At 30.5% G+C, this 21683-nt stretch overlaps 2 protein-coding genes across 4 annotated transcripts in view; both read left to right on the top strand.

Annotated features, from left to right (window-relative positions):
* Positions 1–2856: 2856 nt before the first annotated feature.
* LOC119662266 (medium-chain acyl-CoA ligase ACSF2, mitochondrial) lies at positions 2857–5704 on the top strand. The gene is made up of 4 exons (XM_038071858.1): positions 2857–3331; positions 3910–5208; positions 5264–5405; positions 5462–5704. The coding sequence occupies exons 1-4, from the start codon at positions 3222–3224 to the stop codon at positions 5681–5683; spliced, it is 1773 nt and encodes a 590-aa protein (XP_037927786.1). The 5' UTR covers positions 2857–3221; the 3' UTR covers positions 5684–5704.
* A 6411-nt stretch (positions 5705–12115) lies between these two features.
* Positions 12116–21683, top strand: part of LOC119688100 (serine/threonine-protein phosphatase 6 regulatory ankyrin repeat subunit B) — a 47434-nt gene continuing 37866 nt past the window's right edge. For all 3 annotated transcript variants that reach the window (XM_038102747.1, XM_038102746.1, XM_038102748.1), the window contains exons 1-2: positions 12116–12502; positions 19531–19632. In XM_038102747.1, coding sequence (XP_037958675.1) covers positions 12116–12502; positions 19531–19632 — 489 coding nt within the window. The remainder of the gene's footprint in view (positions 12503–19530; positions 19633–21683) is intronic.

Here is a 21683-nt window from a genome sequence, read left to right as displayed (position 1 = left end):
ATTTTCAAATCTTATAATATTACTGTAAAAGATGCTTTACGTCTTTAAGCGATAATCGAAAGAACCATTATTTTTGCTGGAATTAAAGTTGGAATCGAAGCCATTCATATGGAACGAACAATTTCGGTTTAAAATTTTATTTGTAACTTTGTTATTTGGTAAATATTTGCGTTCTAACGTTATAATTATTAAATTAGGATGTTGTAGTGTTTAATGGAAATATAAGAAACGAATAGACATTTGAATTATTTTTATAGATACTTGGAATACAATAATTCTTTTAAGAATTTTTATTCATGAATATACAATTTATGGCAACACATTTTTATTAGTAAATATTTTTATTAGTTATTGTATACGAAAGCAAGCTAAGTGTTTAATTAAAATATATTATATTATTCAGAATATGTCTTTGCTTCTAATAAAATATGTTGTAATATTACTTATTTATGATATAATAATATATTTGTTATATTTTAAAACACGTACAATATGTGTTTATGTAGTTATGAATTAAAGGTTTGTGTCTTCGCTGACAATCAGGATTGTGTATAAAATAACTTTAACTTTGATATACATATATGGTATAATAATATATTTTAACAACAAAATAATTTCAAATATAAATTTTGTGTTCAATGTATATTTTGTATTTCACAAGTAATATATAAAAATAAATTAAATAATTTTAGTTTATAATGACAGTTGAATCTTTAACTTAAATCGTTACTAAAGAACCTGTTTATTGGATAAAATTATACCAGCAGATTGGACTGACAGACTGATGAGGAACTGAATATGATTTCAAGTAAGAAATTTTCATATGGACAATAATTTTTTACATGTAATTTATTACCTACAGGCAGTGTATGCGGTCTGCCTATAGGTAGAATGCAACAAGTAGGCTTATGTTTCCGCTTTTGCGCACATCGTTTTTGGGGTAAATTTAACCCTGAAGTGCAATAATATTAACATAAACTATGCTTATGTATATACAAATAAATAAATTAAAAATAATTATTTAGAAATTCGTATAAGAGAAATTTTATATTGCATATATATTTGGTAATGCATATAATACGATAATAAAAGTTCACTCTGCACATTTCATTAATTTTTTATATATATTTTCACAAATAATAATTATCGTACTATGGTACCTTGGGGGAACGTTGTGAGACCCGTTGGCTGACTGTGTGATCGTGTTGCGCCGTGTTGTGCAGAATCTGTTGTTTCCTATACTGAATTCACTTGAGTGTTTTGTTTGTAATTTTAGCTGTCAAAAATTTTCATTTTGCATTGAAAGCAACAACAATTGACAGCTAATATCACAAACTGACAGCTAAAATTACAACCAAAGGTCTCGCTTGAATTGAGTGTTACTTAAAAAAGTTGGCTGATTTGAGCCACTCTATAAACTGTCTACTAAAATTTATAAAAAACTTCAGAAAAAGATTGACTCCAGAAATAAATAAACTGTACTGACAGACATGTTTTGATGTAATTGTTCAGTTAATTACAAATATGTATATATGTACATTTTGTTCCATTGGAATTCCAAAATTTTTTTGAACAGTATTCAATTATGAGAACCATACCACACACTTTTTATGTAAGGAAAGCATTTGAATAAGATAAAAAACTTGTTCATTTTTAAAACGATTTTTTAGGACGTGTGTTAGTTAGGCTAAGTTGCGTTCTAAGTGAGGGAAATTCTAAGTTGTGCCGATAATGTAGTGATGTTTCGATACGTGTTGATAAATGGCTAAATGTGTGCAGTGCAAAAAATCCCAAGAAAAGTCCCATTTGGTTTAGAATCAACAGCCTAACTCGCACACGTCCTTACATAGCAGAATCTTTTTGTATATAAGCATCTTCGATGAGAAAGCAATTTTAGAGAAACAAAATGGAGATACAACTAAAAAAGTGACATGGAAAGATACAAATATTTGTTAGGGTCATGTTATACAGAGAATTATACGACGAATGATAACGGTAATTTTACGTATTTTTCATGTTGGTACTATTTTGTAGCAATCATTATGGTACAAATGATTTCCTTCAGGTCAAGGGGATGTTTACTCGTTTTTTTTTAATTTTATATAACTTTTTTTTACATTTTCATGTTGCTGACTTAAATTTCGTTTAACTTTAGTTTTTTTAAAACTTACTAAAGAACTTGTTGCAAGCCTTACTGTCGCCAGTTTTCTTTTTATCTGGGCTTTACCTCACCATTTTCCAAATTTTACTATTTTAACTTTTGAATAATCTTTATTTTATAATTATAACGCTTTTCTTTAATCGTCTTTTCCTTTTATAATTTTTTCCTGTTTGATCTCCTTCACCTCTTCTTAGCATTGCAGCTCCACCTCTTTGCCATTCTTTTTCGTCCTACCATTTTTATTAAGTATTTTTTGTTTCATATATGACTAAACCTTTCTTCATGATCTTTTGTTTCCTTTCATCATTATTTTCTTTAATCACTTTTTTTAGTCACCTTTACACACCTTTGCAGCACTAACGGTATATGATTCCATTTGCTTGTAATTTTTTTATTTATTTGAATTTTATGGTCAGTTTTTTTTCTTCATCCACTCTTTACGTATATTTTTGTAGTTTTCTTTACTTTATCAATTTCACCTTTTGTTACTTTTTTTTTCTAATTATCTTTCAACTTTGTTGTCTTTCTCCATACCTTGTTTTTACTACCCTTTTAATTGATTACTATTTCCACTATCGCTCTTTTTACTATTTCTGCCCACCACTCTCTTCTTCTTTCTAATTTCTCATTTTCTTATACCAACACAATTCAAAATTGTAAATCTTCAGAAGATTTGAATGCGGTGTTTGCATTCAAAGTCCAACAATTCCGAAGTTCTCAAGCTCCAGTACGTGTGCGAAGTACGCATGAATGGTGCCTAATACTAAGTGCTTATCAAGAGAATGAAAAGTAGTTCGTCGTTTGGTAAATATAAGCAATTAAAAAATTTGTATAGCAATTATTATACACAAAGTCGGACATAAAAACTCACCAGAACTCACACAGAGCGCTCACCAGAACTGTAGGCGCTGGTGCTCAGAGTTTTGCTCAAACTTGGGTCTGCTTGTGTTTTGATTATGGAACGCAACTAGAATACTAAAGACGCGTGTTCTAATCGGACTTGATGAAGCACTGATCTATTTGTTGCTTTTTGAAGTAGTGAATAAATTATAATTTTTAAATGTTGAAAACATCGCTGGTGACAAGATTTGTGTTTCAAGATAGTAAATATGCAGGAAAACATAAACAAATACTTTTTAAACTGCCAAATAATGCAGATTCAAGAAAAAAGTATGTAAAATTAAATTGTATACAAAACACTCATAAATACATAAATGTATATGATATGTAAATATATATGTATATATGCAATTATATAAAAAAATTTATATAAAATATCGCTTTTGTATTATTGTCAGCTATAATATAAGAGCTATAATATAATAGCGGTCGGTATTCACTCTGTCTTCCAAACTCATTGCAAGGTGCACGAAATGCACAGATTGCGCGATCTGTTTCTTGCAATTGCCTACAATTTTGTTATACCTAAACCCATGTATATATGTATGCTTGCAATTTAACAAAAATTAAAAAAAAGCTGTTTTGGCAGCTGTTGTTTCCCATGTGGATGTGGTGTGCTGCAAAAACAGCTGTTGTATTTTGTTGTTGCAATTCTGCAACAGAGGTATTTTTACACACTTGTAATTTTAGTAAAGCACTCTTGCATTTCGTGCACCTTGCAAAGATTTTGCAAGACAGAGTAAATACCTCTAATATATATAGGTTGCTGACTTTGAATCATATTATACCTATATATGATGTGATTAAAAAAAAAAATAATATTGGTCTAATGCGTAATACCGTTTCAGTTATAGTCAACGAGCTTATGTTCAGAACATTGGTAAGGAGCCATTGATCTATAGAAATTTGGGTGAGCAAATTTATAGAGCTGCGGAAAAATATGGCAATAGGCCAGCGGTAATTTCTTGTTATGAACATCAGACGCTGAGTTTTATTGACGTCACTAGAGAAGCTGAGAATTTAGCTGTTAAATTAAAGGATTTAGGGCTGAATAGAGGTGATCACTTGGCAATTTGGGCACCCAATACCATCCAATGGTACATCACCTTTCTTGCAGCAGGCTTATCTGGTTTGCCTTTGGTATGCATGAATCCAGCTCTTCAAGCACCAGAAGTCGAGTACGCGCTGAGAAAGGCAAAGGTTAAAGCTATAATAACAATGGATTCATGTGGTAAACAAAATTTTTATGACATATTAAAAACAGTGTTATCAAAAGAAAATTTGATTGAAAAGCAAATAAAATCGGAAAAATTTCCTTTATTGAGAAATGTACTGGTGAAATACGAAAAATCTCTGGAAGACTTCATTAGCTTTGCAGAATTATTAGCTCAACCAATTAATATAAAAGAATTTGAAAATTTAAATAAACTCGTAAAGGAGATTTCCCCTGATTCTATTTGTAATATACAGTTCACCTCTGGCACCACAGGGCAGGCGAAAGCTACACTACTTTCACACTTTAGTCATGTTAATGTTGGGCATCTATTCGGACAGGCCCTCAGTATGCACGAAGGACACAAACGAATTTGTTTAACCGTGCCATTATTTCATGCATTCGGATTAGGCATACTTACAGGTTCTTTAGATTATGGAGCCACTCTTATAATGCCGAGTCCAACATTTAATGGAGCTGCAGCAATAGATGCCATTGAAAAAGAAAGCTGCAATGTAGTGGTGGGTACTCCAACAATGTTTGTTGATATGTTGGAGAAGCAACAGGACATGCAGAGATCTATGAAAAGTTTAGAACTGGCTTTAGTAGGTGGTGCAGCTTGTTCACCAGAAGTGTTTTTAAACGTTAAGACAGTTTTTAGTTTAAAGAGGATGCGTATAGGATATGGTTTGTCAGAGGCAACAGGGGCTATATTTGCACAAGATGACACAGATAGTTTAGAATCAGCAGTATTATCTGTTGGCAAACTTTTTGAGCACGGTGAAGCGAAAGTAATCAATGCGGAAGGGCAAACAGTCGCATATGGGGAGTCTGGCGAATTGTGTGTGCGTGGTTTCTTTACTATGCTTGGATACTTGGATGATGAGGTTAAGACTAGAGAGATATTATCGTCTGATGGTTGGCTTAGAACTGGGTAGAAATGTGAAATTAAAAATTCAAAATATATTTTACATTTTTAATACTTTCAGTGACGAATTTGTAATGGAACCAACAGCTGTTGGTCGCATTATGGGACGCAAGAAAGATATAATCATTCGTGGTGGCGAAAATATATTTCCAAAGGAAATTGAAGACTTCTTGGATACACATGACGATATACTTGAAGCACAAGTACGGAATAATTTTATTATTTGTTCCATCACTATATATCTTTTCTGCTTGCTTAGATTATTGGTGTACCAGATAAACGAATGGGTGAGGAAATTTGTGCATTTTTACGTTTAAGACCCGGTGTAGCAATTCTCACAGTAGACGATATAAAACAATTTTGTAAAGGTAAAATAGCCCATTTTAAGATCCCCAAATATGTTCAAGTCGTAGATGATTTTCCCAAAACCACTTCGGGCAAAATACAAAAGTTTAAGTTGTCCAGCATGTTTAATGTATAAGAATTATTAAAAATACAAAAATGCAAGTAATTAAGTAATTAAACAAAAATAATTTAAAATTAAAATCTTTTAAATATAAATAGAAAACAATCTTTTTTGTTTGTAGTCAAATTTCTAAAAATACTGATAAAAGGGTTTATAATTTTGTGATCCTCGACACGATTACAGTAAGACACTCAAGACTTATTGTACGTGTACTCGATTTTTATAAGTTAATAATCTTTATTGTAGTGTAACAAAAACAAATGAATTATATTATTTAATTATAGTGTACGAGGGCTATAATGTAAGTCAACAAAATGAATAAAGTTTTTAGTTTAGAGAGCAAAGTTTTTATAAAATTGGAGAGCTTAGGTCCATCATTTAATTAGTATCAGACGCTTCGAAATCAGATATATAAAATAAGAAAAAGTAAGATTTGAGTTTACCAAAGTTTGAATAACAATACACGTAGTTATAAAGAACTTACTACCAAAAGCTTTTATAATAAATATGTGAGTTTACGTATTTATATACTGTCCAATAGGTGTCCGAAATATATGTTATAATTTATTAGATATATATACACTCATATCAATAATAATGTATTTCTTCATGTATTGCACGGGTCATGGCTAGTGCTAGTGCTAGTACACAGTTACTATATTCAGAGTATTTCAATCTATATACATTATCGATAAAGCAATGTTGGTATCAATACATTCATATTCGAAACAAATTATTCTTAATACTGAACCTCGTCGAAGGGTATTGCGTTCTCATACTAAGCAGAGTTTAGCAGAGGGTACTCCGCATAGAATACTCTCTGCGAACATGGTGGAAATCTACACGGACGGGTCTGAACTAAACGATAGAGTGCGAAGTGCAATACTCGTATTTTCTAACAAATTGGATCATAGCTTTTCGTTTCGATTGCCTGATCATTGCAGTGTCTCTCAGAGTTCTGAGTCTTATATAATTATAAAGCAATTAAATCTTTGATAGACGTTACAGCTGCTTATTTTGTAGTTCGAATTTGTCGAACTTCTCTGAATGAGTTATCTGGTTTTGTTGATGTTAAACTTATATGAATGCCTGGGCACAGAGTTATCTCGGGCCACTATAAAGCAGACGAACTTATCAAAGAACCCATGCTGCTCTACAATATTCACTTTCTGAAATATGGTATTGCAACGGTTAACCTCACACTGAAACATAAATACATAGGGTTGACAAAACTCACCTGATCCCAATTGAACATAATTTGTACTAGCCACTTCTTAAAGGAACGCTGTTCGTGCATTATGAATTTGAGACTTCAAAGGTGATTCTTCAGGTCTGGCATACGGTTGGTGTCTTGTCCGTGATAACACAACAGGCCATTACTTATACTTAAGTGAGTTTTGGTGCACAATTTTCTCACTCTAACTTAATCTAATATTTTTGTTTTTATTTTAAAAATTTGTTTTAACTCCTTCTATCAAACCAAAAATTAAATAGATATTTCATGTGCGAGTCAATTATATCACAGTTTCCGTATACTTTTTGAGCAGAACGTATGTCAAAAAATCTGATTAATATAATTTTTAGTGGCTTTAGTTTTGTCCACAAATAAATTTAGTGAAATAAGATCAACAAATCAATTTTCTTGTGACAATGTAAACCTGTGATATTAATTCCAATGATTATATCAAATTCTGAAGAAATCAATTTCCATTTGAATAGCAATCAAAATTTTGTAGATATATTACAAAAGCTTGCCATGTAACAATTAGACATATACAAAAACATACCGCAGAGTATATAGAAACATAGACAATAGATAGACAAACAAATGGATAGACAATAAAATGAATAGACAAAAATATTGCATGATCGAATTTTCTCGTCAAACTTATAAAGAAGTTATGAAGAAGTATACTCGTATACTTTATATAGTAATCGATATATGCAAAATGTATTTTTATTCTACAACAAGTAATTTCGAAAAAATAGATATATTCTATGTACTCGTATGATGGGCTCAAAATTATACTTAAATACAAAGCGCATTGCGAGGTGTACTTGAAGGTGAAAATGACTATAACTAGGCACTGCAATTATTCAAAATAAAGTTAATTATTCTTTGTATGAATTTTTATTTAACATAAAAAAAAATGTTAATATGTATTAGTTTAAATTGCATTTCCAAGTTTTTCATTCAATAAAACAGAAAGTCAACAGCTTTTGCGTCTTAAATAATGAAGCACATCCAATAAATCTGATCTAAAGTTAAGAACAATTTCAAGTTTGAGTTATGATCACAAAACAGGAACTAATCAATTATAAATACCTATCTATTAAGATAATATATATATAGATAATAGTGTAAGATTTATGTACTCATATTTATTAATATAACAACAATAAAGAGATTTTTGGAAGAGTATTGAACTACAACAACAAAAATTCATTATATATTATTTTAATTAATTGAAGTTTTGGCTGACCATACAGCTGTTTCGAGTATTGCCAAATACCCACAATCAGTGGTCTTGGAAATAATTCTTATATTTAATTTTTGGTAAACATTTTTTTTGAGAGTGCAAGTATCAGGAATCGAACTCGTGCCCTGCCAAATTTGAAGCTCAGAGTCAACACTCCTTAACCAACTGACCTAATGCCGTACTTTTTTATGTTCGCACATTTTTCTGAAGTTTTATGAATTTGCTGTGAAAGTTTTATTAACAAATTCACTTGCTCTGTTTATATTAGAACGAACTCATAAACCAGCTGTAGAATAATTAAATTAATTAATCATTCTTTTATTTTTAATTATTAAATTTCTATACTATTTAATTTCTACATTATTTATTGCATGAGTTTATTTCTTTCTTTGTGTATAGAACCTAATCTAGGAACGTAATACTGAGAAAGTCATGCTAAAGTTACTCCATGGGTCGTATGAGCGAGACCAATATTTTGTGAATACAAGTTGTATTATATTTAATATATATATATATTTTAATTAAGAAATTCATATTCAATTACATTTTTGTATAAGTTAAGAACTCACAGCAACTACAGGTATAATCATCTGTCGATTAGAGGCTGACTTATAATTTGAGTATTTGATTTAATTATTTTTAGCTCCTTTCAGATATTTAGATAATATTAATTTACTAGCAGTCATTTTTAAATTTTTCCAAAATCATTTGCTTATTAAGTGATATAATACTGATATGATATAATCAAAAAAAAAACAAAAATGTTCGTATGAGCCAAGCATACTAAAAATTATTGCAACCGTCAGATTGTAAAGAAAATCCAAGTTATTGAGCAAAATGGAAAACGAATAAAAGCTAACCGCGATATACTTGTCGGATAACAAAATAAAAAAACTAATAGCATATACCAAGAAGTGGAATATTCTTTTTATTAAAGTTTAAAAAGATACATTTGAGTCCATCAGGTTTTAAAGTGATTTGAAATTTAGAGTATTTTGAAATTACGCTCAATGTATTTTGATTATCGATTGCAGTCCGTTTTTGTGTATTGGTTGCACATTCTCAGTAATGGTCCTTTTGTTTGTCGATCGAGTGATTAAGACGTGCTATATATTAAGAAGGTTAGAGTCGATTTATTATATGACAATGTTCGTGTCAATAAAGTGTTGAATTAAAACAGAACTTAGTTCAGCGAAGCATTCTAATACTATGTCCCAATCACAAGTTTATGAATGGAATAAACACTTTCAGAAAGGTGGAGAAAACGTTGAAGATGACTTAAGATCTGCACCTGTTAGGATGTTTATCAATTATAATAAGTCTGACTAAATAAAGTTGCTCAGATTATGCTTGCTAATAGAGCAATTATCATTATTGGGGCTCCTGGATCGGAAATGGTATACGTTTTATGTAAAGCGATCATTACAAATGTGCTTTTTTTATTAAAAAAAAACTTAATTAAACAATCATGATCTAAAATACTGAATATATGCTATATATATATGTGAATATTGTCTTGTAAATCGTTTTAATGAAGATTTGGTTCGTTAAGCTCTCCTCTTTGTTACGTGTCTGAAACCTTATGTTTTGCTATACTCAATTGAGATTGTAAAGTATTTTCTGAGAGTTAATTTCAAGTTATATATTTTCACATATAATGTTTTTAAAAATAAATAAAGTAAATAAACTAATAAATCGCTTTTTATTAAACAGTTGAGCTCGTGAGCTCTCGGCTCGTGAGACCTCATGAGCAGCTCTTCAATATGAGCAACTTGAAGGATCACGCTGGTGAGCAGCTTTTCAATATGAGCCAATTTTGGGCTCACGCTCATGAGCCAATTTTGGGCTCACATAAGAATTGGCTCTTGGTCGTGAGCCTGAGCTGCTCATGAGTGAGCAAATACGAACCCTGGTTTTATTACAAGTAGAAACTAAACAACACATTATATTCAGAAATGATAAAATCAAATGGCAATCGTGATCGTGCATTTTGACTCAACTGAACTTCTTTGTCTGGGGTCGTGGTAACATAAGCTCTATGCTTATAAGTCCATAACATAACACAATTATGTGCGCTATTATTCAGCCTGATATAGGCTGAATTCTGTCATAAAGATATGAAAATCAAATTGTGACATTTGTTTTCTATCAAATATTTCTATATCATACCATATTTATGATATATAAAACAAAATGCGTCATAAAAAAATATTAAAATTATGTGTTATTATGAAGGCAAATATTGGATTTAGTTGAATCACCCTATATTTGAGAAACTTTCAGGCAATTAATAATTGTTATCGTACAATAAAATTAAGATGTGACCAGTGCTGGTATTAAAGCAGTTGTCCTTCAGTAGGTTTCACCAATTTATTCGGTATATATTTTTATTTGCTCTTATGTAACTGCCGATACTCTGCTTGAGAGATTTGAGATATTTTAAGGCAATACATACTTGTATTCATACAGCAAGAGTAAGATGTGACCATCTCTAGTATTGAAGTGGTTGTCCTTCAGTAGGTTTCATCAGTTTCTTGGTTATGTAATATATACTGGCTCTTAAGTAACTGATTTTTGAGATTTTCAGACAATAAATACTTGTATTCATACAGCAAGAGTAGGATGTGACCATCACTAGTACTGAAGTGGTTGTCCTTCAGTAGGTCTCATCAGTTTATTGGCTATATAATCATGTTTTCTCTCAAGCAACTGCGGTTACACATCTTCCAATCAAGTCTTAAAGGCTGTTTAAAGTTTATTCAAATATATATTTATCATATTAAATTTTGACATGCCATATACGTAACCCCCGTACCCCCACAAATGAGTGTTGTGGAAATCAACAATTGTAAACAAAACAAGAATATTATATGGAATGTATGTGCTCGTGCTTATGATGTCTCTAGCAAAAGCGCGCCAAAATTAGGCGTCTTTGGTTGCGCAGGTTTTCGTTAGGTTGCCAAGGTGTCCTTCCGGTCACATGGCTGAAGAGCGGAATGAAATACGCTAAGTAGTATAAGTGAAGTTTTGCTAGCTAAGTATAAGACGAGGTGAAACTACTATAAATTTCTGCACTTTAAATCAGAAACTCGCAGACATTCGCCGATTACGGTTGGACTTAAATGTGGGCAAAACAATTGTAATATTTTGATTTGATTAATTAACAAAATTTAAATAATTCGAAGGAAACTAAACTAATGTGATTAAGAAAATTTTCTCAAAAAAAAAGAAAATTTCCAAAAAAAAAAGAAGATATTTTCACATTTACAAAAAGATAAATATAAAAATAAATAAATTTATTGTGCATTCCCAATACAATCAGAAAATTATATATGTAATTGGTTGAAAAAATTGCAAATAATTTAATTGTTGGTTTTTATATACATTTGTGAAATAAATAGTCTTGTGCCAATGAAATTATGTACTATTGGTGAAAAACTTCTTTGAAAAATATTTCAAAATTCTAAGAAAAAAATTGCTAATTTTATGGTTGTGTCAAAAATGCTGCAGAAAATTGCATAAATCGGAGAGTGCAAATGTTCGATGATTGCATGGTCCGAAGTCCCGTGAAAAATTTCTACGGCAAAGTGGCAAAGTGCAATTTAAAATATTTTGCAAAATTGTTAATTGCCAGGTTTTAAAACATTTAAATTTAGAGAAAATTGAGACTTTTATTTGAATTCCGCAAGTAGTGGATTTTCAACCGAAATCGCATATGAAGTTCTCGAGCTTGTTGTGTAACCAAGTGTGGTGCCTTGTGATGATTGTCTGCTGATTTTGCTATCGAAAATGCATTCGACTTTGTGACACAAAATTGAAAATTTGAATAAAAAACAATTTATAGGGCACTATAATGTAAATACATACAAAATGGCTATGTTAGTGGTTAAACTATTAAGTAAAAATAATGCCTTGCGTATATCAATAAAAATTCGAAGTCAAATCCTATAATTACATATAAAACACAATGTCACAGCCAGGGAAACGTGGTGGACGTGGCGGTGCTGGGGGGATTGGCCGCAAAACGCCATCAACGGTTTCCGGTAGCGCTGCTAATAATACACCAGATGACTCTGCTACGCCCAGTGAACGTGCCACACCTGCGAGTAAAGCAGACTCTGATCCGAAGGATGATAGTTCTAGCAATGGTGACAAAAAGGAAGCTGAAGGTTTTCCAGCACCTAAGCCACCAAGTGCTGGTGCTTCAATACGTGAAATTGCCAATAAAGTTTTGGCACTTGCAATGAAAAGTGAATGGACACCTTTGGAAGCAGAATTAAAAAAATTAGAAAAATATGTTGCTAATGCTGGTGAAGATGGAAATCACATACCATTGGCAGGTGTTCACGATACGGTATGTAGTTAGTATAATATATAACAATTTAAAGTGACACATTATAAAATTCAGTAGATTTTAACAATATGTTAGTAGGAAACTAGAAGTAGTAGGAAGAAATAAATTGCTATTCTGAAAATATGCGGGTGATTACAATTTTCTTGAATAAAATCTATTATTCGTTCATAAAAAAAACGAAATTGACATCAATATTTACTCTTTTTGTTAAAACGAGAAGCTTTACATACAAAATATAAATCGGTGTTCAACAAATGAACCCCACTAAAGTGATGTGGTATCTATTACTTAGGTGAGACTTTTTAGACAACTGTAAAAAGCAAAAAGCTTGGTAGACTTTCTACAGGACAACACTTACTTACTAACTTACATATAAAGATATATATTATTGCATTATACTTATTATATGTCAGGCTATAGCAACCCGATATTGAGTTTTGGTGTGACGCAGTACACTGAGGCCACCAACGGCCTCTGTGGTGTGCACGCCTGCTATTGTCTCATACTTCAAGCGCCGTTAGTGATTTCGTAACTTGATCACTCAATCGGAAACATAACCATTCCCTATTTATTTCGTCTAACTAATAGGAATAACAGAATATGTATTACAGGCTGTGTGATCTCGAATAATAATAAATATTTATTATGTTAGTGAAGAGTGGTTTTACTCGAGCCCTCTGTTAGGCTCAACAGGTTATATTAACATCAAATTTTTCGTATTTTATTATACACTTCAACAGTTTTCACATATTTGATTTTCATTGTATAGATCAAAAGGTAAAAACCTTTATCTGTATAATATATTTTTTTTGTGCACTTATATATCGTCCATGATCATGACAAACATTGTAAAAGTAGGAATCAGCTTGTCTTGGAACAGTGTGTATACCGCGATCTAAGAGATCACTTGTGCTAATTTACTACATCAACGCTTTATCAATGATTGAGGAAAAAAATTCAATATTTGGCTTGTTACATATTTTCATCAGTTTCGAGTTTCATTAAAGAATTATGTTTTCTTTCAGTATTTATACTACATTATTTAAATACTATTTTTTTTAATAAAAATAATGCTGAAATAGAATAAAAAAAAGTAAGAAAAAAAATTTTAGCACATTTCGAATAATTTTGGGATTATCAGAGCAATAATAGGTTATGATTAATAATTCAGACCTGTAGTTTCATTTAAATAAAAGATTTTTAAAAATTTATTGCCTATAGCTGGACCCAGAGTAAGAGAACGAGAACTCTTTATAGAGGTTTATAAAATCTAACGGATATAGAATCAGCGTATATGTACAATGTATGCTTTTCTCGAAATATAATACAAAAATGTGAAAATAACAGTAATAATTGTGAGATGTGTTTTTATAGCTGTGGTTTATGCGTTTATTCTAAAAAAAGCAAAGCAAGTTCCCTGTTTTTGCTACTACATTAACTCAGTGGTATAATGCGTGAGTCTGCGTTTAAAATTCAATAAGGTTCAATATCTTATAAAGACTCCAAAATATAATTTCAAAGACAACTGATAATTGATATTTGGCAATACCTGAACATGCAGGCGAAAAGATAGGTCCTTTTTAAAAAGGGTCTTCTTTATAACTAGAAAGCCAATTGTTTTAATAATGATTGTCTGTCTGTAGACAGCATGTAGCATGTAGACAGATGCTATCTGATTGTCTATTTGTCTGCATATGGGTCATTCTTTTATAAATCGGACCAATTTTGGCAAAAAATTACCTCATCAAATGCAATGTAGTTGAAATTTTTTTAATCAACTCCTTTTATAAAATAGGAAGACACGTATTTCGGGATAAAATTTTGAATTTTTTTTGCTAAGAGTTAGAGACCCATGGTGTTTTGACAATTCGATTTGTAGAAATTTTTTTCTTATATTGATGAATTAAAAAATTGAGAAATCTGCAGGACATAAATACCTACCTACATTTTTTTCGTGAAGTGTTTTTCTGCACCTATTGAAAAAATTTTTGTCAATAATATATTTTTCGAATTGGGAATAGAGAAGTGATATTTTAACGTGCCCTTAACTGATGTAGCTGCTTAAACGCGGTGTTTCTTATTTTCTTTAGATTCGTAGTCGTTTAGTGTTAAAAAATGGCACACTTTAATTGGTAAACATTCCTTAGCCCAGTTAAATAGCTCCTTCGGTGTTTGGATTGGGTTATGTATTCGTTGAAGACTTGCTCTTGCAGCATTCCTCTTTAAGGTTCCATCTAAGTCGTTGCATGATCATTTGGAAAAGTTTTATTCTGTGTTAACTGTGATCAGTTAAATTAATTAAATTTTTTTTTATTTTTATATTGTGAACCCGATCCATCGGGAAAAAAATAATTTTTCATTTTAATTTGATAGTATATATTTTGGGAATAAATGAACGGCAGTTGTGTTATGTTCACATTATACATAATCATATCATTCAGGGATATCTGACTGACATCATCAGTCAGAGATGCAGATAAAGTTATTTATATATAATTATTTTCATTATTTTCATATCTCATTTTCATCACTATATCTATAAACGAATTTGTCTAAACCCTCTTTACGTCTATTAGATATGTCAAAGCTTTTAATGTGTCTCTGTCTTGATGAACCCATTATTTGTATGTAATAAATTTAATGTTATTGTCGTCAAAGATCGGATTCAAATGGTTGAGTTTGAAAATAGTATCCAGCTCCTTCAGATATCTTAGAATGAACCATTTTTGCATATGTGTCCTTTTTGCATACATTTTCATGGATCATAGCTTTTTTTCCTAGGCATTACTTGACTGTTTTCATCACATTCGTAAAAGTTTGAAACTGCATCTTTTCCTGAAGGATTTACTTTAAGTAGAGTAATCATATCCTTCGTTTCATGTGGGAATTTTTCCTATAGTTGTTTAAAATTGATGCGGGTCATCTTCTTTATCGTTATCGCTATTGTTGGAGTCATTGGGATTTAAAAATAGAGATGATAAAATAAATATTGATTACTAAAGGATGTTTTGATTTTTTTTTTATATACCTGGAAATTTTTTACACAGAAGATATAGCTAGAAAAAAACTTGTGAGCAAATATTAATTAATTAATTAATTAAATAATTTGTGAATAATTATCTATATGCAACAATATGGATATAAAAATCATCATAAAATGCAAATAATAAATAAATTTTTAATCTGTAAAATTTATTTTTTATTGTATTTTGCATTTATAAAATTTATTATTTTTGATAAAAAAAAATACAAAAGATTTTGGCGGCAATCAGAACTAACTGTTTGCTTTATACTTGTATTGCATAGTTTATTTATAACATATGCCCGTGTATTTGTATTTACAAAACCAAAAGTATCTATAAACAAATTCTTATTCTCTAGATAGAATATAGTAAATATAGTGTATTTGCAAAGTTATAGCGTTTAATATGCCAATAAAAAAATCGAAGGTTTAATTTACTATAAAAATGAAAATAAAAATAAAAAAGTTATAAAAAAACAGTGGAAGGAAAGTAAAGTTTTGTTGTAGTTACAAAATCAGGGGAAGTCAATGCGAGTATTAATAAAAAATAATAAAAATCAAATATCTATAAAGGGTTGTATGTACTCAAGTCTTGAGATACGGATATTCTGTTCCACACAGCACGAAATAAAAATTAAAATAATTTTAGCTTCAATTATTGGTGGATTCTCTCTACAAAAATTCCATCATTCCATCATTCCATCACAATTGTAATTCAATATCTCGTAAATAAATAAATATCTCGTATATGTAAATATACATATATATTTATGTATATACATATAAATATATATATAGAAGGTATATAGGTATATATATATATATGCATGAAATTGCAGACTAATAAACAATTTGGTGTGTTTACTAAATAAATAGATGGATAGCTTGGTTTTGCCTGGTAGAAGTTCTCAAGTACTCGCTATGTGACAAAGTAATGAGGGGTAGGCATGTAACAGTTACTAATAGTAACTGAAGCAAACTACTTTCGTCTGGAGTTTGTTATTTTTAGACCTTTCTGTGCTACAACTTGTTTTTATTTTATTTTGAGTCTATTATATTCAATACGCTCCATTAAATTGTTTTGGGATTCCAATTTGAATTCATGAAGGTAAGCAATGTGTGACTGATTTTGCATATCATACTGCAAAATGCATTGAAATGCTCGGTTTTTGTTGCATTTGTAAACAAAATAATATAATACTCTAACAAAAGTGTATATGCATTGATATTAGTTTCTGTATAAATAACTTTCATGTATAAGACAATGAATGGGGGAATGTTTAGTAACAATAACAACAATACAAATAACAATAACAAACGTACTCATAATAACCAAATTCAAGCTAAAAAGATACAAAAACTTCAATATACAAACACACAGATACTATATAAGGTAATAATTATTATGATTATAATGTAGGTCAACAATTTATGCTAGAAACGGGGGTACCTATTCCTTTATTCTTTTGAGTATAAGTTAAGAACTATTAAAATATGGCATTTGAATAATGCGAATGTATATATAATAAATACATATACCATTGTATATAAAGAACATTTTACGAAAGACAAATGAAATTACGAAAGACACCAATTACTATACGAAGTGAAAACTAATCAAACTGTTGCGAATATGGATAGAGCAGGTAATCAAATTAAATAATATTAGAGTATACGAGTAAGTTGCTTACAGGCGACTATATTTTTGAAATTGTCAAGGAAGAGATCTTTTCTAATACATCAATAATAACAAAGTCAAGCTGGACGTCTTGGGTATACTTTTCATTGTCAATATTATATTAGCTCAGTAGGGAACATGGTTGAATACTTCTCTTACATTCTATATCTTCTATTTGTTCTCTTGTGTTTTATATGGTATTAATCTTTATTTTGTGTGTACATGGAGTAGAAGAAAACTTCTCCTCACGATTTTATATGTGGACGCCAACTATCGCATTCGAACACATTAGTTTCATCTCTGCATCTACATGAAGCAGAAACAATGGAAATGTTCGAGACATAAGTTCTTCATTAGGTATTATACGTTAGTTTTCTATCCATCGAATTTGGATACATAAAAAACCGAAAATATTAATCCTACCTTTGCGACTATATGAACTAGAAACAAAAAAAGTTTTCGAGAAAAAAATTCTTCGCCGGATTATATACGTGAAAGATGTATATCTAAATATATTATAAACAATCGCAGTTGTTATATGAGACTAGAAAATATACGTATTAAAATTAGATGCATAGAGAGAGTTTTGTGTTAGGCCAGCAACATGCCTCCACGTCCTTAAGTGAAAACTTGTCTATTGCTTGAGACGCTGGGATCTAAATAAATAAAACTGAAGTTACCTTACATTCATTCTCTGTTATACGTGATGTAGAATAAATCTCAGTTGTGAAGATGAACCCATTTTTTTAGTCTTCCTTGCTATCAATCGAAATCGTTTGCGGAACTTTACTTGTATATATACTTGTATTGGTTAAAAGGCACATTTCCTTTTCTCCAGTGTTGCTTGAACAATTTTAAGTCGATCTGTTCTGCATCTTTTGATTGAGTTGGACTGTCTTCTTTTATTTATTTAAATTGTTGATCATGACTCCAACAGATTCATTTGTGCTTGTTTCATTACTAATTTTAATATGTCGACCACCAATCGGAGTTCTTTGTTTCATAGTACTCCTTGTACACTCAAACAATTTGATTAATGTTTATTTAAGAGTATCTTTATTATATGGTTTATAATAGTTTTTATTTAGTTTTTGCATATTTTTTTTTTAACACTATAATCTGAACATATCGCCAGAGATTCTTGATAGAAGATTGTAAATACCTGAACAAATATTCTTAGTATAGGCTTTCGGATCTTTTTTTCAAGCGGAAGTGCTTGCCATTTGAAAAGCTAAAGCTTGTCTGAAAAGTTTAGTTTAAAGTTTAGTCATCTAGGACGGTTTTTGACTGTTACACATTTTTAAACGAGATGACAACGCAGCTCAGCATATCTCTAATCTGGGTTCCGGTCATAGAGATATTTTCAGCAATTGTAAAGGAGACATGCGAGCTAGAAGGGGCTATGCATATCGTTAATATCATGCAAATTGTTACTGAATTCTTTCTATGCTGAACTGTTTAATAAAATATGGGAAGATTCAACGATATGTAGGTATCTGTATGTCATCTGGTCACTTTCCACTAAAAGGAAATCCAATTCTCATTGACATGCCTCGTAAGGGTGTCATTCTTGTGGTAGGTTTACTTACAGGTCATTGTAGATTAGACAACCATGCTAAAAAATCGAATCTGTCATTTAATGATATCTGTGGCAGCTGTGGGGAAGACAAAGAAAGTGTGTCTCATCTGCTTTGTCATTGTTCAGGTCATGCACGGCGGTGAGTCAATACCTAAGGAGACCCTTCTTTGAGGATCCTGATCAACCTCAAGACTTCCCACTGAACAGCATTCTGAGTTTTGCCAAAAGTTCCAGGTGTTTTTAAACACTGAGTCTTTCCATAATACGATAACACAATGGGTCAATAGAGCTAAGTAATTCCCCTTTGGATCGTCGGTATAACCTAACCTAACCTAAGTTTAATATTTCTTGGAAGTTAATTAATTATTTTGAAATGGTTTGGCGCAGCACGGAGTACACATTTGCTCATATAACAATTTCTTCAGCATAAAAATGAACTTATGGTAGAGCTTATGTTAATCAATTTATTTAACTGTTTGTGGAATTAATACTCCCCTCTCTCTAAAATTTTGAGAAATAGGGAATCAAAAAAGCTTTGCAAGTATTTGAACCTTTCGTTTCTCTTGCCTTGCTAGCCAAAATAAGGAATTAAATATATAGTTGTTGTGTTATTATAATAGTTAACTACCACATAGTATAGTATATGATAGTATATGAAAAGTGACGAGATTATAATACATCCACTTCTTTATACTAAACTGTAAGGAAAATATTTGCAATTATTGACTATTTATATTTTCCATTTTCAGAACACTGGGATGACTCCATTGATGTATGCTACAAAAGATAACAAAACTTCGATAATGGATCGCATGATTGAGTTGGGTGCCGATGTGGGAGCAAGAAACAACGTAAGTTCAGAAGTAAAAGATTCCACTTATAAACACATATAACTTCATCTTGCGACACAATCAAAACCATAAGAACTTAATTTAATATAAGAATGCAAAAAGTCTAAATGAATGAGAATGAATGAAATTAAAGTAAAAATAGCAAAGCAAATGTGAAATTCTGAAATTGTGTCAAATCAATAAAAACCGCATAAATCTAAATCTTAAAGTGCGTAATTTCGTTTTGAAAATGAAATTCAAACTTGGTCAACTTAACTTGACTTATCGTTGCCTTTCAGTAAATTGTTCAGATTTCCTATTGAGGAACAAACAAACAATAACAGCCAACGTCTGGGAAATAGGAAGTGCACAACTCACGCAATAGTTTTGCAGTCATCCAAGCTAAACGTCATATCCCTGCCGGACATAAAAACTAGAAAAAAGGAAAAAAATTGCCGCACTGCTTGAGAGTCTTTATCAACCAAACTATGAACTGGTTAATCCTTGAAACCGCTTACCGTTGTGTCCGTAGTACCTGGTGACCAGCGGGGTTTGTGCAATTGTGAATACATTTTTTTTATTTCAATAACAGTGGCTCATGTTTTTCTGGTTTTTCGAAACTTATTTGAATAAAAATAACTAACACAATTTTGCCGGTGCTTTTCAATGACTTCACTTGTACAATCACAAACAATGTTTCCGAGCATTTCAATCAGGCTTTTAGTCATCCTAAACACCTAAGATACGTTAAAAATTGATTAAAACAGGGTACCATTTGTTTCTTTATGGATACATAAAAGTGACGTAAATAAATTTACTACATCACTAAACTAATAGATGATCAATTATAAGCCTTATATGTTTAATTTGATGTTAAAGCAAAACAGTATTAACCATCAGTACGACTTATTTTAAATATATTCAGAAAAATAATACTCATATTGTTCAAAAAATTAGAAGGAATATATACATATAACATACATATACATTTGCGATGGTAGATATTTGTTACAACCCATCTTGGTGGCCAGTTCACATAAACATTTTCTTTGGATCATCTTTTTAAAACCATATATCATCCGAATTGAAATGATATAATCAATGCCCCAAAAATTAGTTAACATATATCGTTATCATTTTTCATAGAGAACAACTACAATACCATTTTTATTTCTAAAAATTTTCTGGTCTAAAGGCATACGTATACCATAAACTATAATTGATTGTTAAATTTTATGAAAATTCTTCTCCCACCAAATGCGGTCATTTCGCTTATTTATGACGTCACTTTATTAGAAAAAAGCCTCTTAAAGATGATTCATACATTGAATTCTTCGAACTACTGAATTTCATACGTTTCGAAACGTAAATATTTATAAAATATATTTCATCTGATGCTATAAGAAGGTCCAAATTCTGAAGAACGGTTCTTGATTGTTCGTGATTTTCATCCACATTATAATGAAAAGATTCTTCAATTCTATACTACATTTTTACAATATTTAAACAACATGTATATAACTTTTGGAGGGAATCTCAAAAAATTGGTCGCTACAGTTCCTTCAAATAAAATTCGGCTGTAGACAATCTACAAGGTCTTAAATGGAACATGAAATCTTTTGATTAAAATAATTAATAAGTAGTTAGGCAACAAATTAACCAAATCAAAACATCTGTATCTTCAATTAAAGAGAATTATTAATAAAAATTAAATAATTTCAACATAAATTTTTGTTAAAGAAGATTTTCGAATAGTAATAAACTACAACAACAAATTTTTGTTAAAAAAACTTATTCGTGGCGGTGATGTTTTTTTTTCTGTGATGTGTCATTTCTTAAATATTCTTAAATGAGATGAGATTTCTTTTCATTCTTAGTAATCATTTTGATACATTATGTTACTTCAATTTAGCAATAATAAGTTAAAAAAAGTTCGAGTGCCAATATAAAATTTTATACTCAGACCTGAGAAAAGAGTTATTCCTTAATTCCAAAAATTTTTTAATTTTTAATTCTATACATGTTATTATATCATATATATATATACACAATGAGCATTTTCGCATATTTTC

The sequence above is a fragment of the Teleopsis dalmanni genome, chromosome X (genome assembly GCF_002237135.1).
Source record: "Teleopsis dalmanni isolate 2A chromosome X, ASM223713v2, whole genome shotgun sequence".
NCBI lineage: Eukaryota > Metazoa > Arthropoda > Insecta > Diptera > Diopsidae > Teleopsis > Teleopsis dalmanni.
The sequence above is the reverse complement of the archived record's forward strand: the minus strand, read 5'-3'. Positions and strand labels throughout refer to the sequence as shown.